We start from the raw sequence: 20,431 nt of genomic DNA, 5'->3' as shown, positions 1-20,431 counted from the left end.
GATCCCTGGGTGGCTCAGTGGTTTAGCGCCTGCCCTTGGCCCAGGGCACGATCCTGGAGTCCCGGGATCGAGCCCCGCCTCGGGCTCCTGGCATGGAGCCTGTTTCTCCCTCCTCCTGTGTCTCTGCCTCTCTCTCTCTCTGTGTCTGTAATGAATAAATAAATGTATCATGAATAAATAAATGTATCATGAATAAATAAATGTATCATGAATAAATAAATATATCATGAATAAATAAATAAATCATAAATAAATAAATAAATAAATAAATAAATAAAAATTTGAGTACAGAAACTATAGATACCTTGTTTACCAGTAGTTAGTAATCTAAAACATTTTTTACTTGCTAGTTTAATTTTATTCTCTGAAGAATAAAAACATATTTCTCTGAGGTTGTGCATGTTAGAGGCCAGGAAAGGAGCTTCTTTCCCTATACAGGTTATTAATAGAGGTTTTTTGCAGTCGGATTACAAATTTGTTTTGTTTGGCTCATACTTATTAGTTAATTGCTAGTATATAAGTATTAGATGTCACATAAATGTCAATATTTCCTAGCTTATCTCTAAGGCAGGACTAGGTGGTTGTTGATTTATTTAGATGGAGCAGATGGTCTTCATTTTGTCTGGTTTCCTCCTCCCCTAGTTGTTTTATCTCAGCCAGCAATGAGAACATGAAATCACCTGGAGGAGCTTTTTAGAAATACCTTTGTGGGACATCACCCTTAGTAATTACATCAGAATGGAGGAACTAGGGCATTGGTATTTTTTGTATTTTTTAGGTGACCCTAATGCAGTATTCTTTATGAGGGTAGGGGAATCCTGTATGTCTGTATGGTGTGTGTGTGTGTGTATGCAAAATTAAGACAGTGGTCAAATATATTCATTTAAAAGTATCTTTACTTTTAAATAAATATAGAAGTTTATAGTTTACTTAATACCATGATATTAAGTTAAAAACAAAGCACTAGATATGCAACTTTTTATGTTAAATGGTATTTAAAAAAAGCACATAGGTAAAAAGCCTAGAATTATTGGCATTGGTATTTCCTAGATGGTGAGAATTTTATGGCCTTTTTTCTTTTTAAGATTTTATTTATTTATTCATGAGAGACACAGAGAGAGAAAGGCAGAGACATAGGCAGAGGGAGAAGCAGGCTCCCTGCAGGGAGCCTGATGTGGGACTCAGTCCTAGATCCCAAGATTAAGCCCTGAGCCAAAGGCAGACGTCCAACCATGGAGCCACCCAGGCATCCCAGTGGCCTTTTTTCTTATCTTTGTTGGTCTCTATTAGAAGTAAGCTGCTTTAGTCAGATTCAGATGCTAACATGGAGGATTGGGGAAAGTCTGAGGAGATTAGAAAAATTTCACCAGTAGACACTTAAGTTAAAAGTAGAAAAGTTAAAGTCTTGAGCCATCTTAGATACTGTTTCCTCCAGTGCTTTTGTCTCTTTTAGGGCTTGTGTATAAAGACTGCCTAAGGTTTTTTATTGCCTTGGTCTGCAAAGATCTGTGCATACAGCTCAGATCAGTGTTTGACACAAATACAATTTTGAAATGATGTCAGGTTTTGATACTTTACTCTTTTCTCTCATTTTTTGTCATTTTGAAGGTAATAAGACTCATGTTTTCTCTCTCAAATACAATCTTTAAAGAGGAAAAAAGGAAAAAGAGTACTTCTTCCTACTGTCACTGTTGGTAGACAGTTCTTCATGGATCTCATGTGTTTCTGCATATCTTATAAGTAGAGACACTAGATGTCTTTGTTATGAACTACATTTTGAGGATGCAGGCATAGTGAACAACTTTGGAAGACAGAGATTATGTCTCCCTCCAGAGCAAAAGGCAGGTTTGTTTACTATCCAGTATAATAGTGTCTCCCTCCAAGGCAAAATTCAGTTTACTGCCTGATATAGAAGATAGGGGTTCCTTATGCTTAGGGTTCCTCCCCTATACTGCAGCCACTGCATGTGCAAGCATCATCTACCTTGTTCATCTCTCACCCTGTTCATCTTGCAGTTCAGGGAACCAGGGCAAAGACTGATATTCTGGCTGTTGTGACTGCTATAGATCTTTGTCTTTGAGCCAGGAGTTTCATGTCTTCCACCAGCATCTATGAAAAAAGTGGCAGGCTAACTTGTTAGTTGGAGGCAAGGCAAAATCTGAGAATCTTCACAGTTCTTGACAGTTACTAGTAAAAGTTCTGAACTTGACTGATAAACCCATCCCCAAATGAATCCCTGTGATGAAAGCAGTGACATAAGTTTACTGAAAGATTAGTTACCTGAACCACTCACTGTGCAAAGTGGTTGGATATTCTGTTTGGCTTATATCTTTTAGGACCTATTTTTGGAACTAGAGATGGAATATTTCCCCTATCCTTGCAGACTATAAGGAGGAGTGGAATGGATGTTGAGGTGATTTTTTTTTTTTTAAGATTTCATTTATTTATTCAGGAGAGACAGAGAGAGAGAGGGAGAGATACAGGCAAAGGGAGAAGCAGGCTCCATGTAGGAAGCCGAATGTGGGACTCAATCCCTGGACTCCAGTATCACACCCTGAGGAAAGACACATGCTCAACCGCGGAGCCACCCAGGTGTCCCGGATGGTGGGGTGATTAATTATCCACCACACCTTTTCTATGTATTCTGCCCAAAAGAGCCAAATAACTTTTGCTGTTTGCTTTATTCTGTTTTTTTCTCACCTATACTGTTTTCCGCAGGTTTGTGCAATGGCATCGGCTAAACTAAACACCCTTCTTCAGACCAAAGTGATTGAAAATCAGAATGAAGCATGTTACATTTTAGGGAAGCTGGAACATGTTCTAAGTCAGTCAATCAAGGAACAGACTGAAATCTACTCATTTCTGATTCCCCTGGTCCGTACCCTGGTTTCCAAAATTTATGAGCTTCTCTTCATGAACTTGCACCTGCCTTCTTTACCTTTTACCAATGGTAGTTCTTCATTTTTTGAAGATTTTCAAGAATATTGCAGTTCAAATGAATGGCAAGTTTACATCGAAAAATATGTAAGTTTTGTCTATTTTGAGTGAAAATTTTCAAAGTTGTCATTTTTATAAAAGTGTGTTTAAAATTTTCTGTATATATATATATATTTTTACAAGATTGTGCCTTACATGAAGCAGTATGAAACCCATACATTTTATAATAATCATGAGAGCATGGCACTTTATTGGAAGAATTGTTATGAAGCCTTAATGGTGAATATGCATAAACGAGACCGGGAAGGAGGAGAAAGCAAGCTTAAGTTTCAGGTAAAAAATATTCATTGTTTTTATTATCAGTTTTTTATGTTGATTTCAAGCATTTAGTATTCAAGTGAGAGTAATAACAAGTCTGAACTTTGAAAACAAATGGTATTTCCTACGTTTGAAAACTATTTCAGAATTAAAAGAAAAAGACTAATCAGTAACAGTTAAAAAGTCAGTGTCAAAATGTTCTATGTATAGTGGGTGTGTAAAAAGTCTGTTAAACTGATAGTACATATCTCTAAGGTGGCTGGGTATATATCAGTGCTTAGAGAATGAACATTTATTGATTGATTTTATCTACTTATTTGACAGAGAGAGAGAGGGACCACAAACAGGGAGAGCAGGAGAGGGAGAGGTAGGCTTCCCGTTGAGCAGGGAGCTCGACCAGGCAGGGTTCGATCCCAGGACTCCGGAATCATGACCTGAGCAGAAAGGAGGCGCTTAACTGACTGAGCCACCTAGGCACTTAGAGAATATAGTACTAAATACTTGCTTTAGAAAAGAAGAAAGACTTAAAATTAATAATTTAAATTTCTGCCTTAGAGAAAGAAACTTAATCTAAACGGGTTTCTAAATAAGAAACTAATAAAAATATCAGAAATCAATGAAATTGGAAGCAGGAAAAACAATAGAGAAAATTAATAAAACTAAAATCTAGTTCTTTAAAATGTCAATATAATTGAGGCGCCTGGGTGGTGCACTTGGTTTATCATCTGACACTTGGTTTCAGGTCAGATTGTGCTCTCAGGTTTGTAAAGTTGAGCCCTGCATTAGGTTCCATGCTCGGTGTGGAGTCTACTTGAGACTCTCCCTCTCAATCTCCTCTTTCCCCCCACTCACTCTCATGCTCTCTTTCTAAAATTAATACTAAAATAAATAAATACTTTTAAAAATATCAATAAAATTGATAAACTTGTAGCCAGATTGAAAAAGCAAAAAAAGAAAGTGAAAATTTTATTACCAGGAATGACAGGAGATATCCCCAGTGACTCCACAGACATCAACATGATAATAAGAGACTGCCACAAACCAATCTATGCACATAAATAATATAACTTAATGGATCAATTTCCTGACAAATATAAATTTCCAAAACAAATTCAATAATAAATTGGTAGCCTAGATAGCCTTAACTATTAAAGAAATTGAACTTACAGTTTAAAAACCTTCTGAGGGGCAGCCCAGGTGGCTCAGCGGTTTAGCACCGACTTCAGCCCAGAGCTTGATCCTGGAGACCTGGGGTCGAGTCTTGCGTTGGGCTCCCTGCATGGAGCCTGCTTCTCTCTCTGCCTGTGTCTCTGCCTCTCTCTCTCTCTCTCTCTCTTTCTCTCTCTGTCTTTCATGAATAAATGGATAAAATCTTTAAAAAAAAAAACAACAACTTCTGGGGCACCTCAGTCCCCAGAACTAACTCAGTCAGTTAAGCATCTGCCTTTGGCTCAGATCATGATCTCAGGGCCCTGGGGTCGAGTCCCCAAGTTGGGCTCCCTGCTCAGCAGGGAACCTATTTCTTCCTCTCCCTCTGCTCCTGTTATGCTCTCTCTCTGTCTCTCTCTCTCTCTCAAGTAAATAAATAAAATCTTTAAAACAAATAAGTAAATATCTTCCAAAAGGGAAAACTTCAGGCCCAGGTGGTTTCAGTAATAAGTTCTGGTGAACATACAATGAAGAAATAGCACCCAATTCCTCACAGTCTCTTCAGAAAACAGAAAAGTAGAATCACTTCCCAACTTACTATATGAAGGCAATGTTATCCTCTTTGAAACCATACCAAAATAGTACAAGAATATACCTGAAACTCCTATAATACTGTATATTAGTTAAACTGGTTAAAAATCACAAAAATGGTCTAAGAAAACAAACCAGTATCTCATAGGAACACAGATACAAACCAGATCTAGGAATAAATAAAAAAAATAATTCATTATACCAGGTAGTTTATACTGGGAATGCAAGACTGCTTCAACATTGATAATTAATCAATATAATGATAATGGACCAAATTCATATTCATTAAAGAGAAGCTATATAATCACATCTGTAGATTTTGAGAAAGCATTTGACAGAATTCAACATCCATCTTATGATCAAAGATCTCAACACACTAGAAATAGAAATAGAATCTCTACAAAAATCCTACAACCAGTTTTATATTTAAAGATGGAAAACTGAGGATGCCTGGGTGGCATAGTCGGTTAAGCATCTGACCCTTCTTTCTACTCAGATCGTGATTTCAGGGTTGTGAGATCAAGCCTCACATCAGGCTCAGCATGGAGTCAGCTTGAGATTCTCTCTCCCTCTGTTCCTCCTGCCTCTCGCTTCAGTGGTTGCATGTGCTCTCTCTCTCTCTCTCTCTCCCTGTCTCTCAAATAAATAAATAAATAATAAATAAATAAATCTTTAGAGGAAAAAAGATAGAAAACTGAGCACTTTTTCTTAGTAGAAGAGAACTAGGTGAGAATGTCCACTCTCAACACCCTTCTAGTCACTGTTGCTCTGTAAGTCCTAGCAAATGCATTAAGAGTAGAAAGAGGGGGAGCTGGGTTGCTCAGTGGGTCGACCATCCAACACTTGGTATCTGCTCAGGTCATGATCTCAGGGTCATGGGATTGAGCCACACGTTGGGCTCAGCACAGAGTCTGCTTGAGATTTTCTCTCTCCCTCTCCTTCTGGCCCTTCCTCTCCCCTGCTTTCTCTCTCAAATAAATCTTAAAAAAAGAAAAAGGGGATAGAAAAAGAAATAAAAGTCATTTACCTTAAGAAGGAAGTAATAAAAGTATTTGCAGATAATAATGATTATGTAGATAATCCTAATGAATCTACCAAAAATCTCCTGTGGTTAATGAGCTTAGCAACACTGCAGGACACAAGATCAGGACACAAAATTTAATCATATTTCTATATACTAACAGTGAACAGTTGGAATGTGAAATTTTGAAAAAGAACTATTTATAATAACTCAAAAAAGAATAAAATACTTAGATATCAATCTAACAGAATACGTACAGGATCTAAAAATAAACATGTTGAAAGAAGGATGACCAAATAAAAATATATTTATTACATAAAATAGTATAAAAATCCACTACTATTAACATTTTGGTATATATCTTTCCTGGTTTTTATGTATATATTTGGTTAAACCAAAATGGCACAGTTTTTGTTTGCTATACCTTTTTCTTAAAATGTATTGTGAACATCTTTCCATGCTATTATATGACTGCATTAAGTAGTCCATTATATTATGTATTAGGACATATTTAAATTTATGTCCCAGTTTTAGATCTAATTTAGCTTTGTTTTCTTTATTATATGTAGTATTGATCATCTTTATGGTCATATTTTTATGCTTATCCAGGCTGGCTTTCCTAGAATAAGTGGAATTACTGGATGCAGCACTTATGATAAATACTGTTATATTGCCCTCATAGAAGTTCTGTTTCTATTCCAATCAACACTTTCTCTGTAATTTCACCCTTAGGTTTTCTAGGGAAACCTAACCTTAAAATATTCTTATTGCTTGAACTCATCAACTCTAAAATTGATGTTTTATTATTATGGAACTGTCATGACTTCTTCAGTTTTCTTAGCAATGATCTGTGTTAAATATTTATTAATTCCAAATCATTGATTTCCCAAAGGTCTAGTAATAATTATAATAACAACTATAGTAACAACTGCTCCGTTTTACTAAGAGCTTACTACTTTTCTGGTACTGTATTAAGCACTTAAGTCTTAATCTTTTTCGATGACAATTATTGTCAACCTCATCTTAGAGATGAGGATACTAAGCTTCACAGAATTAAGTAGTTAAGATTTGTACCCAGGCCTAACTCCAGAGTTGTTTTGTTGTTGCTGTTGTTGTTTTAAGACTTTCATTTATTTATATGAGAGAGAGAGAGAGATGTGCCTGCACAGCTGTGGGGAGGAACAGAGGGAAAGGGAGACACAGACTCCCCGCTGAGTCCAATGCAGGGCGATCCAAGGATCCTAAGATCATGACCAGAGCTGAAGGCAGGTGCTTACCCAACTGAACCACTCAGGCACCCCCAGAGTTATACTATATTATGAACCACAGTCTGCTGTACTGCTTCTCTAAAAGATGTCTTTTGAATCCATATCTAGGGGCACCTGGGTGGCTCAGTGGTTGGAGTGTCTGCCTTTGGCTCAGGTCATGATCTCAGGATCCTGGGATTGAGTCCTGAATCAGGCTCCCTACAGGGGACCTGCTTCTCCCTCTGCCTGTCTCTGCCTTTCTCTCTGTCTCTCATGAATAAATAAATAAGGTCTTTAAAAAAAAATAAATCCATATCTAAATCCATATCTTTAACTGTTCTTCTCAACATAATTCAGATCGATTTTTGAAACGAATTAATACTGTTAATTTGGTTCCTTCGTGATAGGTGAATATCAGTGTGAGTCAGATAAGTCAGTCTTACCACTTGTCTTTTTGAAAACTGTAAAACTTTAAGGGCTTAGCATTCTTTCTTGAGAGAACCCATTCTATTAGCAGGGTCTGTTTTATCCGGAAAACTGGAAAAGTATGTGAATTCATTTGCTGATAACTAGGATGTTATTCAGAGAGCAGTCCACATGATGAAATTTTTCGTTGTGAGAGATTTGCTCCTGTAGATTTCTTTTGTTTTTGGCATTGTCTTTCAGTTTCCCAGTAGTAGTATGGATGTGGTTACTCTTCCTTCTACTTTAATCATGAGTCTCAATCCATTGTTTTAAAAACCAAAGGATACCAAAGGAAGATCCTTTTATTTGACTATATGAGGTTAATAACTTTGAGTTTAAAAATCCTCTATTGAGGTATATTACATTTTTGAAGTTCTTCACATGTTTATTGTATTTTTTAAATTTTACAAAATACAGATGGATTATAGTTAGAATCATGCTTCATTAAAGTAAGTTGTTCTAATGGAATAAGAAAATACTGTTGGTTAGTTACCACTTCTTTTATTGCGTGATTTTATTGAGTCAGATTTTTAAAATTATTTAAATTTATGATTCAGTGCTATTATTTATTGCTGTTTCAGGAGTTTTTTGTGGAGCCATTTAATCGAAAAGCACGTCAAGAGAACATGAGGTATAATAATATGCTTAAACAACTTAGCAGTCAACAGTTAATCACTCTGAGACGCTGGAAGGCAGTACAGCTCTATCTTACATCTGAAAGGGGACCTTGGGCTGAAAGGTAGTAGGATATTATTTATTAAATACACTTTCTTCTTTAAAACTCCTGCCTAAAATCTTTTGAGCCAGTGACCTCTCCAATTTTTAAAACACTCAACTTAATTAAGAATTGCTTTTAATTAATTTAGTTGTCTTTTTGTGAATTACAGGTCTGGGAAGTTCAGAGCTTTGTATATATGTTTTTTCACCATGCAGTTATTATTTCCCTTCCTTTTACCCTGTGATGTAGGATTTAAGTCTTGAATTTGTCTTCATGATACTGCTAGGGTTAGTGATGTTATGTATTTCAGTATTTTACAGATTATTTACTTGATCCTTCAAGTTACATATATTTTACTGAAATATATTTCATATTTATATGTATATGTATCCCACCCTTTTTATTGTGGTAAAATGCACATAATATAAGCTTTACCACTTTAACCATGTATATTGTTTTTTAAAAATATACAATTTAGTGACATTAACTACATTCATAATGTGCAGTCATTACCACTCTCCAGCTTCAGGACATTTTCATTACTGCGAAAAGAAACCCTGGACCCATTAGTCTGTTACTCTGTATTATTCCTTTTCCCTTGGCAATCACCAGTCCTTCTGTCTCCAAATTTGCTTATTCTTGATATTTTATATAAATGGAATCATACAATATGTGACCTTTTGTGTCTAGCTTCTTTCTCTCTTAGCATAATATTTTCATTATATTGTAGCATGTATCAGTAGTTACTTTATTAATGGCCAAATAATATTCCATTGTGTGATTAATACCACATTTTGTCTATTCACTCATCAGATGATAGACATTTGTGTTTTTTTCCTTGTGGTTGTCATAAATAGTCCTGTTATGTGCATTTGTGAACGAGTGTTTCAACATCTGTTTTTAATTCTTTTTAAGTATATACCTACAAGTAAAATTGCTAGGTCATATGATAATCCACTGTCTAACTTAGGAATTGCCAAACAATTTCCACAGCAACTGCATCATTTAACATCTCATCAGCATTGTTTGCGGGGTCTGGTTTATCCACAACCTTACCAATATTTGTAAAATTTTTCCAATTTTTTATTATGACTGTCCTAGTGGATGTGAAGTGGTATCTTATGTTGATTTGTATTTCCAGTGACATTGAGTATTTTTTCATTTGGCCATTTGTATATCTTTTTTGAAGAGATGTCTATTCAAGTTCTTTGCCCATTTTTAAATTGGATTGTTTGACATTTTGTGGTTGAGTTATAAGAGTTCTTTTTCTCAGTAATAGACCTTTATCAGATATATGATTTGTACATATGTAGGTTGTCTTTTCATTTTCCTGATAGTAGCCTTTGGTATAAAAAATTTTTGTTTTAATTTCAAAGTTCAAATTATCTCTTATTTTCTTCTGTTGCATGTTTTTGATAGAATATCTAAGAAACCACTCTCAAATTCAAGGTCACAAAGATTTACTCCTCTCTTTTCTTCTAAGAGTTTTAGCTCTTATATTTAGATCTTTGATCTATTTTTAATTATATTCCCCTTATTTATAGTAAAATTATTTTATTTTGAACATTGTATTTAGGATAAACTCATTGTGTATTTAAGAATTTCCACCGAACAGATAAAGAGTAAAAGATATTAGCTATAAGTGTAAAGATTTATGTTCATTTCTTATTTATGCTACTTGTAAACAACATGGCATCCCAGGCAAATGATTTAGTCTGCCTTAGGTTCTTCATATATAAACTGCAGTAATGCATATCCACATTTTCTTTCAGGGTTGTTTGGGTCAAATGAGATAATGAACGTGAAGTTTTTATAAAATGGTGCTATACAGATGTAAAATTCCACAATCAAATAGATTGATTCTATTTCAATCAACCAATCTTTGTAACTTCAAGCTAAGTAATTTTATTTGTTTACTTATTAATATTCATAGGAAACAAAATCCAATTCACTGGAAACTAGCTAATGTAGAAAATTATTCCCGCATGAGACTTAAATTGGTGCCAAATTATAACTTCAAAACTCATGAAGACGCTAGTGCTTTGAGAGATAATCTAGGTGAGTTCCAATGCCTATTTAATTATTTGTTGAAGATAGGATATTGATGGGTTGGTTATTGTTTTTATTAATTGTTTCAAAATTCCTTACTCATGATTGAAGTGTGACATTTTATAATTACTTCTTTTTCAAAATGTTAAGATACCATTTACAAAGCTTTGTTGTACAGGAATTACTTGATATTTAAATGGTTGTATATGCTAAATGCTTAGCATTAGCCAAGGTATGGCCTAAATCTAAGATGACTTCCTGTATTAATTAATTGTAATTTTTCAGAGAAAAACATAATTTGCAATCATAAAATTATATTGTAGTTATGTGCAATGAATGCGTTGTCTCTTGTATCCATTATGATGGTACATTGAAACAATGATTCTTTTCCCTTAATCATCTTCTTACCAAGACCGAGGCTAACTTTAGATATATTTAGAATTCTTTTTTTTTTAAGATTTTATTTTTATTTATTCATGAGAGACACAGAGATAGAGGCAGAGACACAGGTAGAGGGAGAAACAGGCTCCCCATGGGGAGCCCAATGTGGGACTCAATCCCTAGACCCAGGATCATGCCCTGAACAGAAGGCAGAAGCTCAACCAGTGAGCCACCCATGCATCCCTATATTTAGAATTCTTAGAAATCCTTTAAATCTTTGTTCTATAACTTGTTCTTTTTATATTTCTTTCTAGTGCTGGTGCTTAACCTCCTAATTTTCTTACCAATTTCTGATCTTTTCTTGGTTACCTTGAAAATAATCATGTTCCTAGGTCCATACTTAGCCATCTTGCCTTTTACCAGTGCTTACTCTGAAGAGGTGATCTCACGACTTCACCACTATATATATATGTATATACACACACTATATATATGTACACACACACACACACACTATATATATACAGATATATATATGTACATGCACACATACGTATATATATGTGTGTATAAAGGTGTTTTCTCACCTGTATTTCTAATTCTTACCTGCCTTTTGACCTTTACACCAAGATTTCCAATTGCTTGTCTGTCTTTTGGGATACCTCTTCCACAGAGGCCTCCACATAAGATTTTTGTAATTAAATTATCTTTTCTCATTTGTCTACTCCTCACCCTAGACTCTGCTTCTCTTGTATCTTGGGTTTTAGTTTTATTTTCTCCATCTATTAGTTACTCCGAATCATTAATACTAGCCATGAGTCTGTCTTCATCCTTCCTAATCCCCTATACATAATAGCTTTTTAGGTACAGTGTCCTGTTAATTCTCCCTTGCATATCTTTTGAATCTTATTCTCATTACTTCTGCTGTTGCCATGGCTTAGCTTGGTGGTACCTTTTCCCAAACTTAACAGTAGTTTGCCAGCTGGCCTCTTTGCCTGACATGATTCCCATCCTCATTTTATTCACCAGTCTTTCTTTTCTTTAAAAAAAAAAAAAAAAAGTTATTTATTTGAGAGAGAGCGAGCATGCATGAGCAGGGAGAGGAGCAGAGGGAGAGAGAGAAACAGACTCCTCTCTCAGGCAGACAGGCTGACTCATCGCTCAGTCCCAGGACCCTGGGATCGTGACGTGAGCCAAAGACAGATGCTTATCCATAACTGAGCCATCCAGGTGCCCCTTACTCACCAATCTTTCATCAAATTTTGAACTTACACTCTTTCGTAATGTCATCTGTCTACATAAAGTCTGTTTTCTGTTTGTATCAGAAATATCTAGATTCCTGGGGATCCCTGGGTGGTGGCGCAGCGGTTTGGCGCCTGCCTTTGGCCCAGGGCGCGCGATCCTGGAGACCCGGGATCGAATCCCACATCAGGCTCCCGGCGCATGGAGCCTGCTTCTCCCTCCGCCTGTGTCTCTGCCTCTCTCTTTCTCTCTGTATGACTATCATAAATAAATAAAATTAAAAAAAAAATTTTAAAGAAATATCTAGATTCCTTATTTTCAGTTTTCATTGCATGTTCTAATGTGCAGTGTTTGTTTAATTAAATGTTTAACAATAAATTTTGCCATATGAAATAAATGAGACGGGCAACCTGGGCGGCTCGGCGGTTTAGTGCCACCTTCAGCCCAGGGCCCGATCCTGGAGACCTGGGATCGAGTCCCACATCAGGCTCCTTGCATGGAGCTTGCTTCTCCGTCTGCCTATGTCTGTGCCTCTCTCTCTCTTTCCCCCTATGTCTCTCATGAATAAATAAATAAAATTAAAAAAAAAAATGAGACCATGAAGAATATGAAGAAACCTGTTCAGTGAAAGTAGTTATTTGTTCTAGGAATAGTGTGAACCAGTGCTTCCTGGGTAGAGACAAAGGTGTGATCAAAGGAGATTTAAACAGAAAAATGCAACTGTACATTAGGTTGTTTGATTTTTTTTTTTTTTTTTTATGTCTGAGCAATGATACCTTTTGAGAAATTAAAGGAGGATTTTGTCATCTTTATAATACTTTGTTATTTAGGGGTCTTTTTGTTGTTTGTTTTCTTCTTTTTTATTAGGGGTAGGGTAGACAGAGGGAGAGAGAGACTCTTAAACAGGCTTCACACCTAGCACAGAGCCTGATGCAGGGCTCGATCTCACAAACCTGAGATCATGACCTGAACAGAAACCAAGAGTCAGAACCTTAACCAACTTAGCCACCCAGGCACCCCTATAATGTTTTGTTATTTAGTATGAATTATTTGCATTTCCCACAACTGAAATACTTTTATTCATAGTTACATACATAAATTTTTCCTAGTCCTACCTATAAATTATGTAGTTATTACTATTCTTATGCCCCTCAGTTAATTGAGAGGTGAATGTACAATAATGATAGCTGCTGGGATCCCTGGGTGGCACAGCGGATTAGCGCCTGCCTTTGGCCCAGGGCGCGATCCTGGAGACCCGGGATCGAGTCCCACGTCGGGCTCCCGGTGCATGGAGCCTGCTTCTCCCTCTGCCTATGTCTCTGCCTCTCTCTCTCTCTCTCTGTGTGTGACTATCATTAAAAAAAAAAAAAATAAAAGATAGCTGCCAAGTATAAACTTAATGTAATGTGATGTATCTCCATTTCACAGTTAAGAAAGCAAAGATTCAGAGGGGTCACCTGGTTAATAAATGGCAGAACAGAATTTAAATTTAAGATTACCACTTCACACATGGCCTTTGTTCTTCCTATTACATTAGCCCTGCCCTCTTAAAAAATGTATTATTTCTAAAATGCATTATATTTATTGCATATTTTTGCATACAGAATTATTTATTAAATTTCATGTGCCCCAGCTCTTGAGTTATGTATTCTCTTCCAATTAAAGATAATTTTTCATCATCTTGGGGTGCCTGGATGGTTCAGTTTTTTTAATTAAGCATCTAACTTTTGATTTTGGCTCAGGACATAATCTCAGAATTTTGGGATTGTGCCCCACATTAGGCTCTGTGTTCAGCATGGAGTCTACTTGTCCCTCTCCCTCTGCTCTTCTCTCTCTCAAATAAATAAACAATATTATAAAAAAAGATGCTTGTCATCTTTCTTAATATTTTAATACAAATACAAAGTAAAAGTTCTATTAATACAGTGAGAAAATTCTATCTCTGACATACTGACATGCTTTAGAATTAAATTAGATTAAAGAGATTACTTGGCCCATTTTGAAACGTAAATAATATCATTATTAAAAATAGATAACATTTTTTAAAACATTCTTTTTATTATACATGTAATGGTTTTTAAGATCACAGCCTAGATTACTCTGAATCACATATAAAAACTTTTCTCTAGCAATTGCTCTCTTCTTTTTAAAGATTTATGTACTTGAAAGAGTGCACATGAGTGGGGGGGCAGGGATGTGAGGTACAGAGAGGGAAAGAAAGAGAAACCCAAGCAGACTTCCTGCTGAGCACAGAAACCCAGCACAGTCCTTAAGCCCATGACCCCACCTGAGCTGAAACCAAGAGTCAGACGCTTAACTGACTGAGCCACCCAGGCACCCTGTAAATTGTTCTTTTGTCCTAGAAAACATTAAGTACCTTAGTTTTTTTTCCAGTTCTACTGAGATACAATTGATATAGAATACTGTGTAAGATGTAGAATACTGTGTAGATGTAGCTCATAATGACTTGAGATACACACATATTGTAAAATGATTACAGCAATGTACACTTAACATCTATCACAGCATATAATTACAAACTTTTTTTCCTTATGATGAGAATTTTTAGGACCTGCTCTTTTAGCAAATTGCAAAAATGCCATATAGCACTGTTAACTATAGTCATCATGCCATACATCCCTAATACTTAATTATCTTACACCTGGAAGTTTACACATTTTGACTCCCTATACCCAATTCCCCACCCCTCCTCCTTTACTTTAAAATACATATTATGAAAAAAAATACATATTATGATTATGTAATTAACAAATTATAGAGATTATTTTTTACTGTGTTTATTTTATTTATTTATTTTTAAAGATTTTATTTATTTATTCGAGAGAGAGAGAGAGAGAGACAGAGAGAGAGAGAGAGAGAGAGAGAGGCAGAGACACTGGCAGAGGGAGAAGCAGGCTCCATGCCCGGAGCCCGATGCGGAACTTGATCCCAGGATTCCAGGATCACGCCCTGGGCCAGAGGCAGGCGCCGAACCGCCGAGCCACCCAGGGATCCCCTTTTACTGTGTTTAATAGATAATTTGTATTTATTTAAACAGGTGTCCAACACTCACAGCCTTCCAGTGATTCTTTGCTTTTGGAAGTAGTGAAACAAGTAAAAGTTAGCAATATGGAGGAAGATAAATTAGACCTTCCTGAAGAAGACATAACAGCCAGAGTAAATATGTATGTATAAGTATTTGAAAGAATTAAAAATTATTTTGTTCTCAAAAATGAAATTATAAAATTGTTGAAGATATTTGATTGTAATCCTAAGAACACTGACCCTTGAATAATAAAGGTTGGAACTTCATGGATCCACTTCTATATAAATTTTATCAGCCAGTAATATACTATAAATATCTATATTTTTTCTTCCAAATAGTTTTCTTAAAAACATTTCTTTTCTCTAGCTTACTTTATTTATAAGAATACAAAATGTGTTAATAGACTGTGTATGTTATTGGTAAGGCTTCTGGTCAGCAGTAGGCTATTAATAGATAAATTTTTAGGGAGTCAGATTTATTAATGGATTTTTGAGTGCACAGGGTTCAGTGCCACTAACCCCTGCATTACTCAAGGGTCAGCTGTCTTTTCAGGATCTATCAGTTACTGCTATATCAGCAATTAGGCATCTATCAGTATTAAAAGAAAATATATTGATTTCCTTATTTCTCCTTTGTGTTATTATTATCATAAATACAGACTTTCATATGTTTTAAGACCAACAGTACAGTTTACTGTTTTAATTATTTTTAAATTTTAAATTCAATTGATTGATATATTTAAGGTATTATTAATTTCAGATGTAGAGTTCAGTGATTCATCAGTCTTACATAATACCAAGTGCTCATTATATCATGTGCCTGCCTTAAAGTCCATCACTCAGTTACTCTATCCCCCTTCCCCTCCCCTCCAGCCACCCTCAGTGTTTCCTATAATAAAGAGTCTCTTATGGTTTGTCTCTTTCTCTGATTTCATCTTGTTTTATTTTTCCCACCCTTCCCCTATGATCCTTTGTTTTGTTTCTTAAATTCCACGTAAGATCATATGATAATTATCTTATCTGATTGACTTATTTTACTTTGCATAACATCCTCTAGTTCTATCCATATCTTTGCAAATGGCAAAATTACATTCTTCTTGATGGCTGAATAATATTCCTCTGTGTGTGTGTGTGTGTGTGTGTGTGTGTGTGTGTGTGTGTGTACACACACACCATCTTCTTTATCCATTCATCTGTCAGTGAACATCTGGGCTCTTTCCATAGTCTGGTTATTGTGGACATTGCTGCTATAAACATCGGGGTGCACGTGCCCCTTCAGATCACTACATTTGTGTCTTTGCGGTCAATACCTAGTAGTACAATCGCTGCGTCATAGAATAGGTGTGTTTTCAACTTTTTGAGGAGCCTCCATACTGTCTTCCAGAGGGACTGCACCATCTTCCATTCCCACCAACAGTGTAAGAGAGTTCCTCTTTCTCCACATCCTCACCAACATCTGTCATTTCCTGACTTGTTAATTTTGGCCATTCTGACTGGGGTGAGGTGGTATCTCATTGTGGTTTTGATTTGAATTCCCCTGATACCGAGTGACGTTGAGCATTTTTTTCATGTATCTGTTGGCCATTTGTACGTCTCCTTTGGAGAAAGGTCTGTTCATATCTTTTGGCCATTTCTTGATTGGAATGTTTGTTCTTTGGGTGTTGAGTTTGATAAGTTCTTGATAGGTCTTGGATACTAGCCCTTTATCTGATGTGTCATTTGCAAATATCTTCTTCCATTCTGTTGGTTGTCTTTGTTTTTTTTCAACTGTTTCCTTGACTGTGCAAACCCTTTTTATCTTGATGAAGTCCCAGTAGTTCGTTTTTGCCTGTTTCTCTTGGCTCTAGAGACGTGTCCAGCAAGAAGTTGGTGTGGCCGAGGTTAAAGAGGTTGTTGCCTGTGTTCTCCTATAGGATTTTTGATGGATTCCTGTCTCACATTTAGGTCGTTCATCTATTTTGAGTCTGTTTTTGTGTATGGTGTAAGAAAATCGTCCAGTTTCATTCTTCTGCATGTGGCTGTCCAATTTACCCAACACCATTTGTTGAAGAGACTTTCTTTTTTCCGTTGGGTTTTCTTTCCTGCTTCATCAGATACTAGTTGACCATAGAGTTGAGGGTCCATTTCTGGGTTCTCTATTCTGTTCCCTTGATCTGTGTATTTATTTTTGTGCCAGTACCATACTGTCTGGATGATTACAGCTTGGTAATAGAACTTGAAGTCCAGACTTGTGATGCCTCCAGCTTTGGTTTTCAACATTCCTTTAGCTATTCGGAGTCTTTTCTGGTTCCATACACATTTTAGAATTGTTTTTTCCAGCTCTGAAAAATGCTGATGGCATTTTGGTAGGGATTGTTGCATTGAACGTCTAGAGTGCTTTGGGTAGCATAGACATTTTAACAATGTTTGTTCTTCCAATCCATGAGCATGGAATGTTTTTCCATTTCTTTGTGTTTCCCTAAATTTCATGAGCGTTCTATAGTTTTCACAGTACAGATCTTTTAACCCTTTCGTTAGGTTTTATTCCATGGTATCTTATGGTTTTTGGTGCAATTGTAAACAGGATTGGTTCCTTGATTTCTCTTTCTGCTGCTTCATTGTTAATGCATAGAAATGCAACAGACTTCTGTATGTTGATTTTATATCCTGCTACTTTGCTGAAATCCTGTAGGTGTTCTAGCAATTTTGAGGTAGTCTTTGGGTTTTCCATATACAGTGGAAGAATGAGTTTGTCCTCAGCGAAGAGTGCGAGTTTGACTACTTTGCTGATTCAGATGCCTTTTATTTCTTTTTGTTGTCTGGTTCCTGAGGCTAGGACTTCTAGTACTATGTTGAACAACAGTGGTGAGAGTGGACATCCCTGACCTGTTCCTGACCTTAGGGGAAAAGCTGAGTTTTTCCCCATTGAGAATGATATTCACTATAGGTTTTTCGTACATGGCTTTTATGATACTGAGATTTGTTTTCTCTATCCCTACACTGTGAAGAGTTTTAAGAAAGGATGCTGTACTTTGTCAAATGCTTTTTCTGCATTTATTGAGAGAAACCTATGGTTCTTGTCCTTTCTTTTATTAATGTACTGCATCACATTGGCTGATGTGCCAATGTTGAACCACTGTTGTAGCCCAGGAATAAATCCCACTTGGTCATGGTGAATAATCCTTTTATTTTTTTTTAATTTTATTTTTTGTGAATAATCCTTTTAATGTACTATTGGATTCTGTTGGCTAGTATCATGAATTTTTGCATCTATCTTCACCAGGGATATTGGTCTATAATTTTTTTTGGTGAGGTCTTTGTCTGGTTTGGGGATCAAGATAATGCTGGCCTCACAGAAACAGTTTGGAAGTTTTCCTTCCAGTCGTGTTTTCTGAAACAGCTTCAGAGGAATAGGTATTAATTCCTTAAATATTTGATAGAATTCCCCTGGGAAGCCATCTGGCCCTGGACTCTTGTTTGTTGGGAGATGTTTGATTACTGCTTCAATTTCCATCACTCCGAAAGGAAATCTTGTACTTTTTTGTAGTCACTCCAAATTTTCTCCTTTCTACATCCCCTGAAAACTATTGATCTGCCTTTTGTCTCTATTGGATTTACCTGTTTCGACATTCCACTTATTTCTTATAATATGTGGCCTTTCTGTCTTATTTCATTCAGTGTAATATTTCCAAGGATCATTCATAGAGGAGCATGTAAGCTGTACTTTATTGCTTGTTGTGGTTGAATAATATTCCATCATATGGATATACCACTTTTGTTTATTCATTCACCAGTTGTGGCCATATTTCCACATTTCTACTTTTTAGCTATTATAAATAATACTTCATGAGTATTCATGTATAAATCTTGTGTCAACATGTTTTCAGTTCTATTGGGTATATACCCAGGAGTGAATTTGTGAGTCATATCGTAATTCTTTGTTTATACAAGGAATTATTAAATTATTTTAACGATGACTATACTATTTAACATTCCCCAAGTAATGTATGGGGGGTTAAATTTCTCCACATCTACCCCAACTTTTGTTATTCTAGGAGTTTCTTTATTATACCATCCTAGAAGATTTGAAATGGTGCCTTGTAGTTTTAATTTGCATTTTCCTAATGACTAATGATCCTGAGCATCTGTTCATATATTTATTTACTATTTATATATCTTTTTAAAGAAATATTTATGCAAATCCTTTGGTCATTTTTTAATTGAGTTGTCTTTTAGGTATTAAGTTATAATAGTTCTGTATTATAAATACCTTATCAGATACATGATTTGCAAAAATGTTCTTCCATTGGATGTGTTTTCCTTCAATCTGTTGATGCATAGAAGTTTTAAGTTTTGAAGCCCATTTATTTTTTCTTAAGAGTTTTATACTTTATCTCTTACATTTAGATCTTTGACCCACTTTTAGTTAATTTTCTTATATGATATGATATTTTCTATATTCTATATGATATTTCTATATTCTTTCTTTTGCACGTTATTATCCAATTGCCTGAGAACCATTGCTTTCTGTTTTGAAGGATAGTTTTATTGGCTATACAATTCTTAGTAGAGAAGTGTTTTTTTCCTGTCAGCATTTTGAGTATGTCATTCCATTACCTTTCTTAGATTAATCCTATGGAGTGTTTCTTATCTGCTGTGTGTTGCCAGTCATGTCTATATTCATGGTTTTTTTTTTTTACTTTGTTTTGTTTTTATTTTCTATTTATTTTTTTAAAAGGTTTTATTTATTTATTCATAGAGACACAGCTAGAGAGAGAGAGGCAGAGACACAGGCAGAGGGAGAAGCAGGCACCATGCAGGGAGCCTGATGTGGAACTCGATCCCGGGTCTCCAGGATCACGCCATGGGCTGCAGGTGGCGCTAAACCGCTGCGCCACTGGGGCTGCCCCTTTGTTTTGTTTTTAAATGAAGTCTTTTTAAGAAAAAGTTTGGCCTTTTAAAGTTAGCATAGTTCAGTGGTCAGTCAATAATTAGTTAGTTTGTTGTATTTAAGTCCCTTGTTCCAGAAGACTGCTATGTTTTGCCAGTGGATCTCTGTGTTCCTTAGGGAACGTGTTCGAATTTTGTGACTTAAACATCTACCCTGACTTTTACTTTTTGTTTGTAAAGCCTCACCTTCAGCCAAAAATGAGTTAAGACCTAAATATATAATTTATTCTGAACATCACTCTTTTGGGGATTATTAGTTACATATGACGTATATTTCTTTGAAGCTTATTTCAGGATTACAAATTGACCAGTTTCAACAGTATATTTTGTTGACATAAA

At 35.8% G+C, this 20,431-nt stretch overlaps 1 protein-coding gene across 2 annotated transcripts in view; it reads left to right on the top strand.

Moving 5' to 3' along the window:
• The window catches only part of NBEAL1 (neurobeachin like 1), a 180,684-nt gene that overhangs the window by 98,217 nt on the left and 62,036 nt on the right, over positions 1-20,431 (top strand). For both annotated transcript variants that reach the window (XM_026002514.2, XM_072741979.1), the window contains 5 exons: positions 2,719-3,024; positions 3,121-3,270; positions 8,310-8,467; positions 10,380-10,504; positions 15,177-15,303. In XM_026002514.2, the coding sequence (XP_025858299.2) occupies positions 2,719-3,024; positions 3,121-3,270; positions 8,310-8,467; positions 10,380-10,504; positions 15,177-15,303 (866 nt within the window). The remainder of the gene's footprint in view (positions 1-2,718; positions 3,025-3,120; positions 3,271-8,309; positions 8,468-10,379; positions 10,505-15,176; positions 15,304-20,431) is intronic.

Source organism: Vulpes vulpes, chromosome 16, assembly GCF_048418805.1.
Source record: "Vulpes vulpes isolate BD-2025 chromosome 16, VulVul3, whole genome shotgun sequence".
NCBI classification, from domain to species: domain Eukaryota; kingdom Metazoa; phylum Chordata; class Mammalia; order Carnivora; family Canidae; genus Vulpes; species Vulpes vulpes.
The sequence above is the reverse complement of the archived record's forward strand: the minus strand, read 5'-3'. Positions and strand labels throughout refer to the sequence as shown.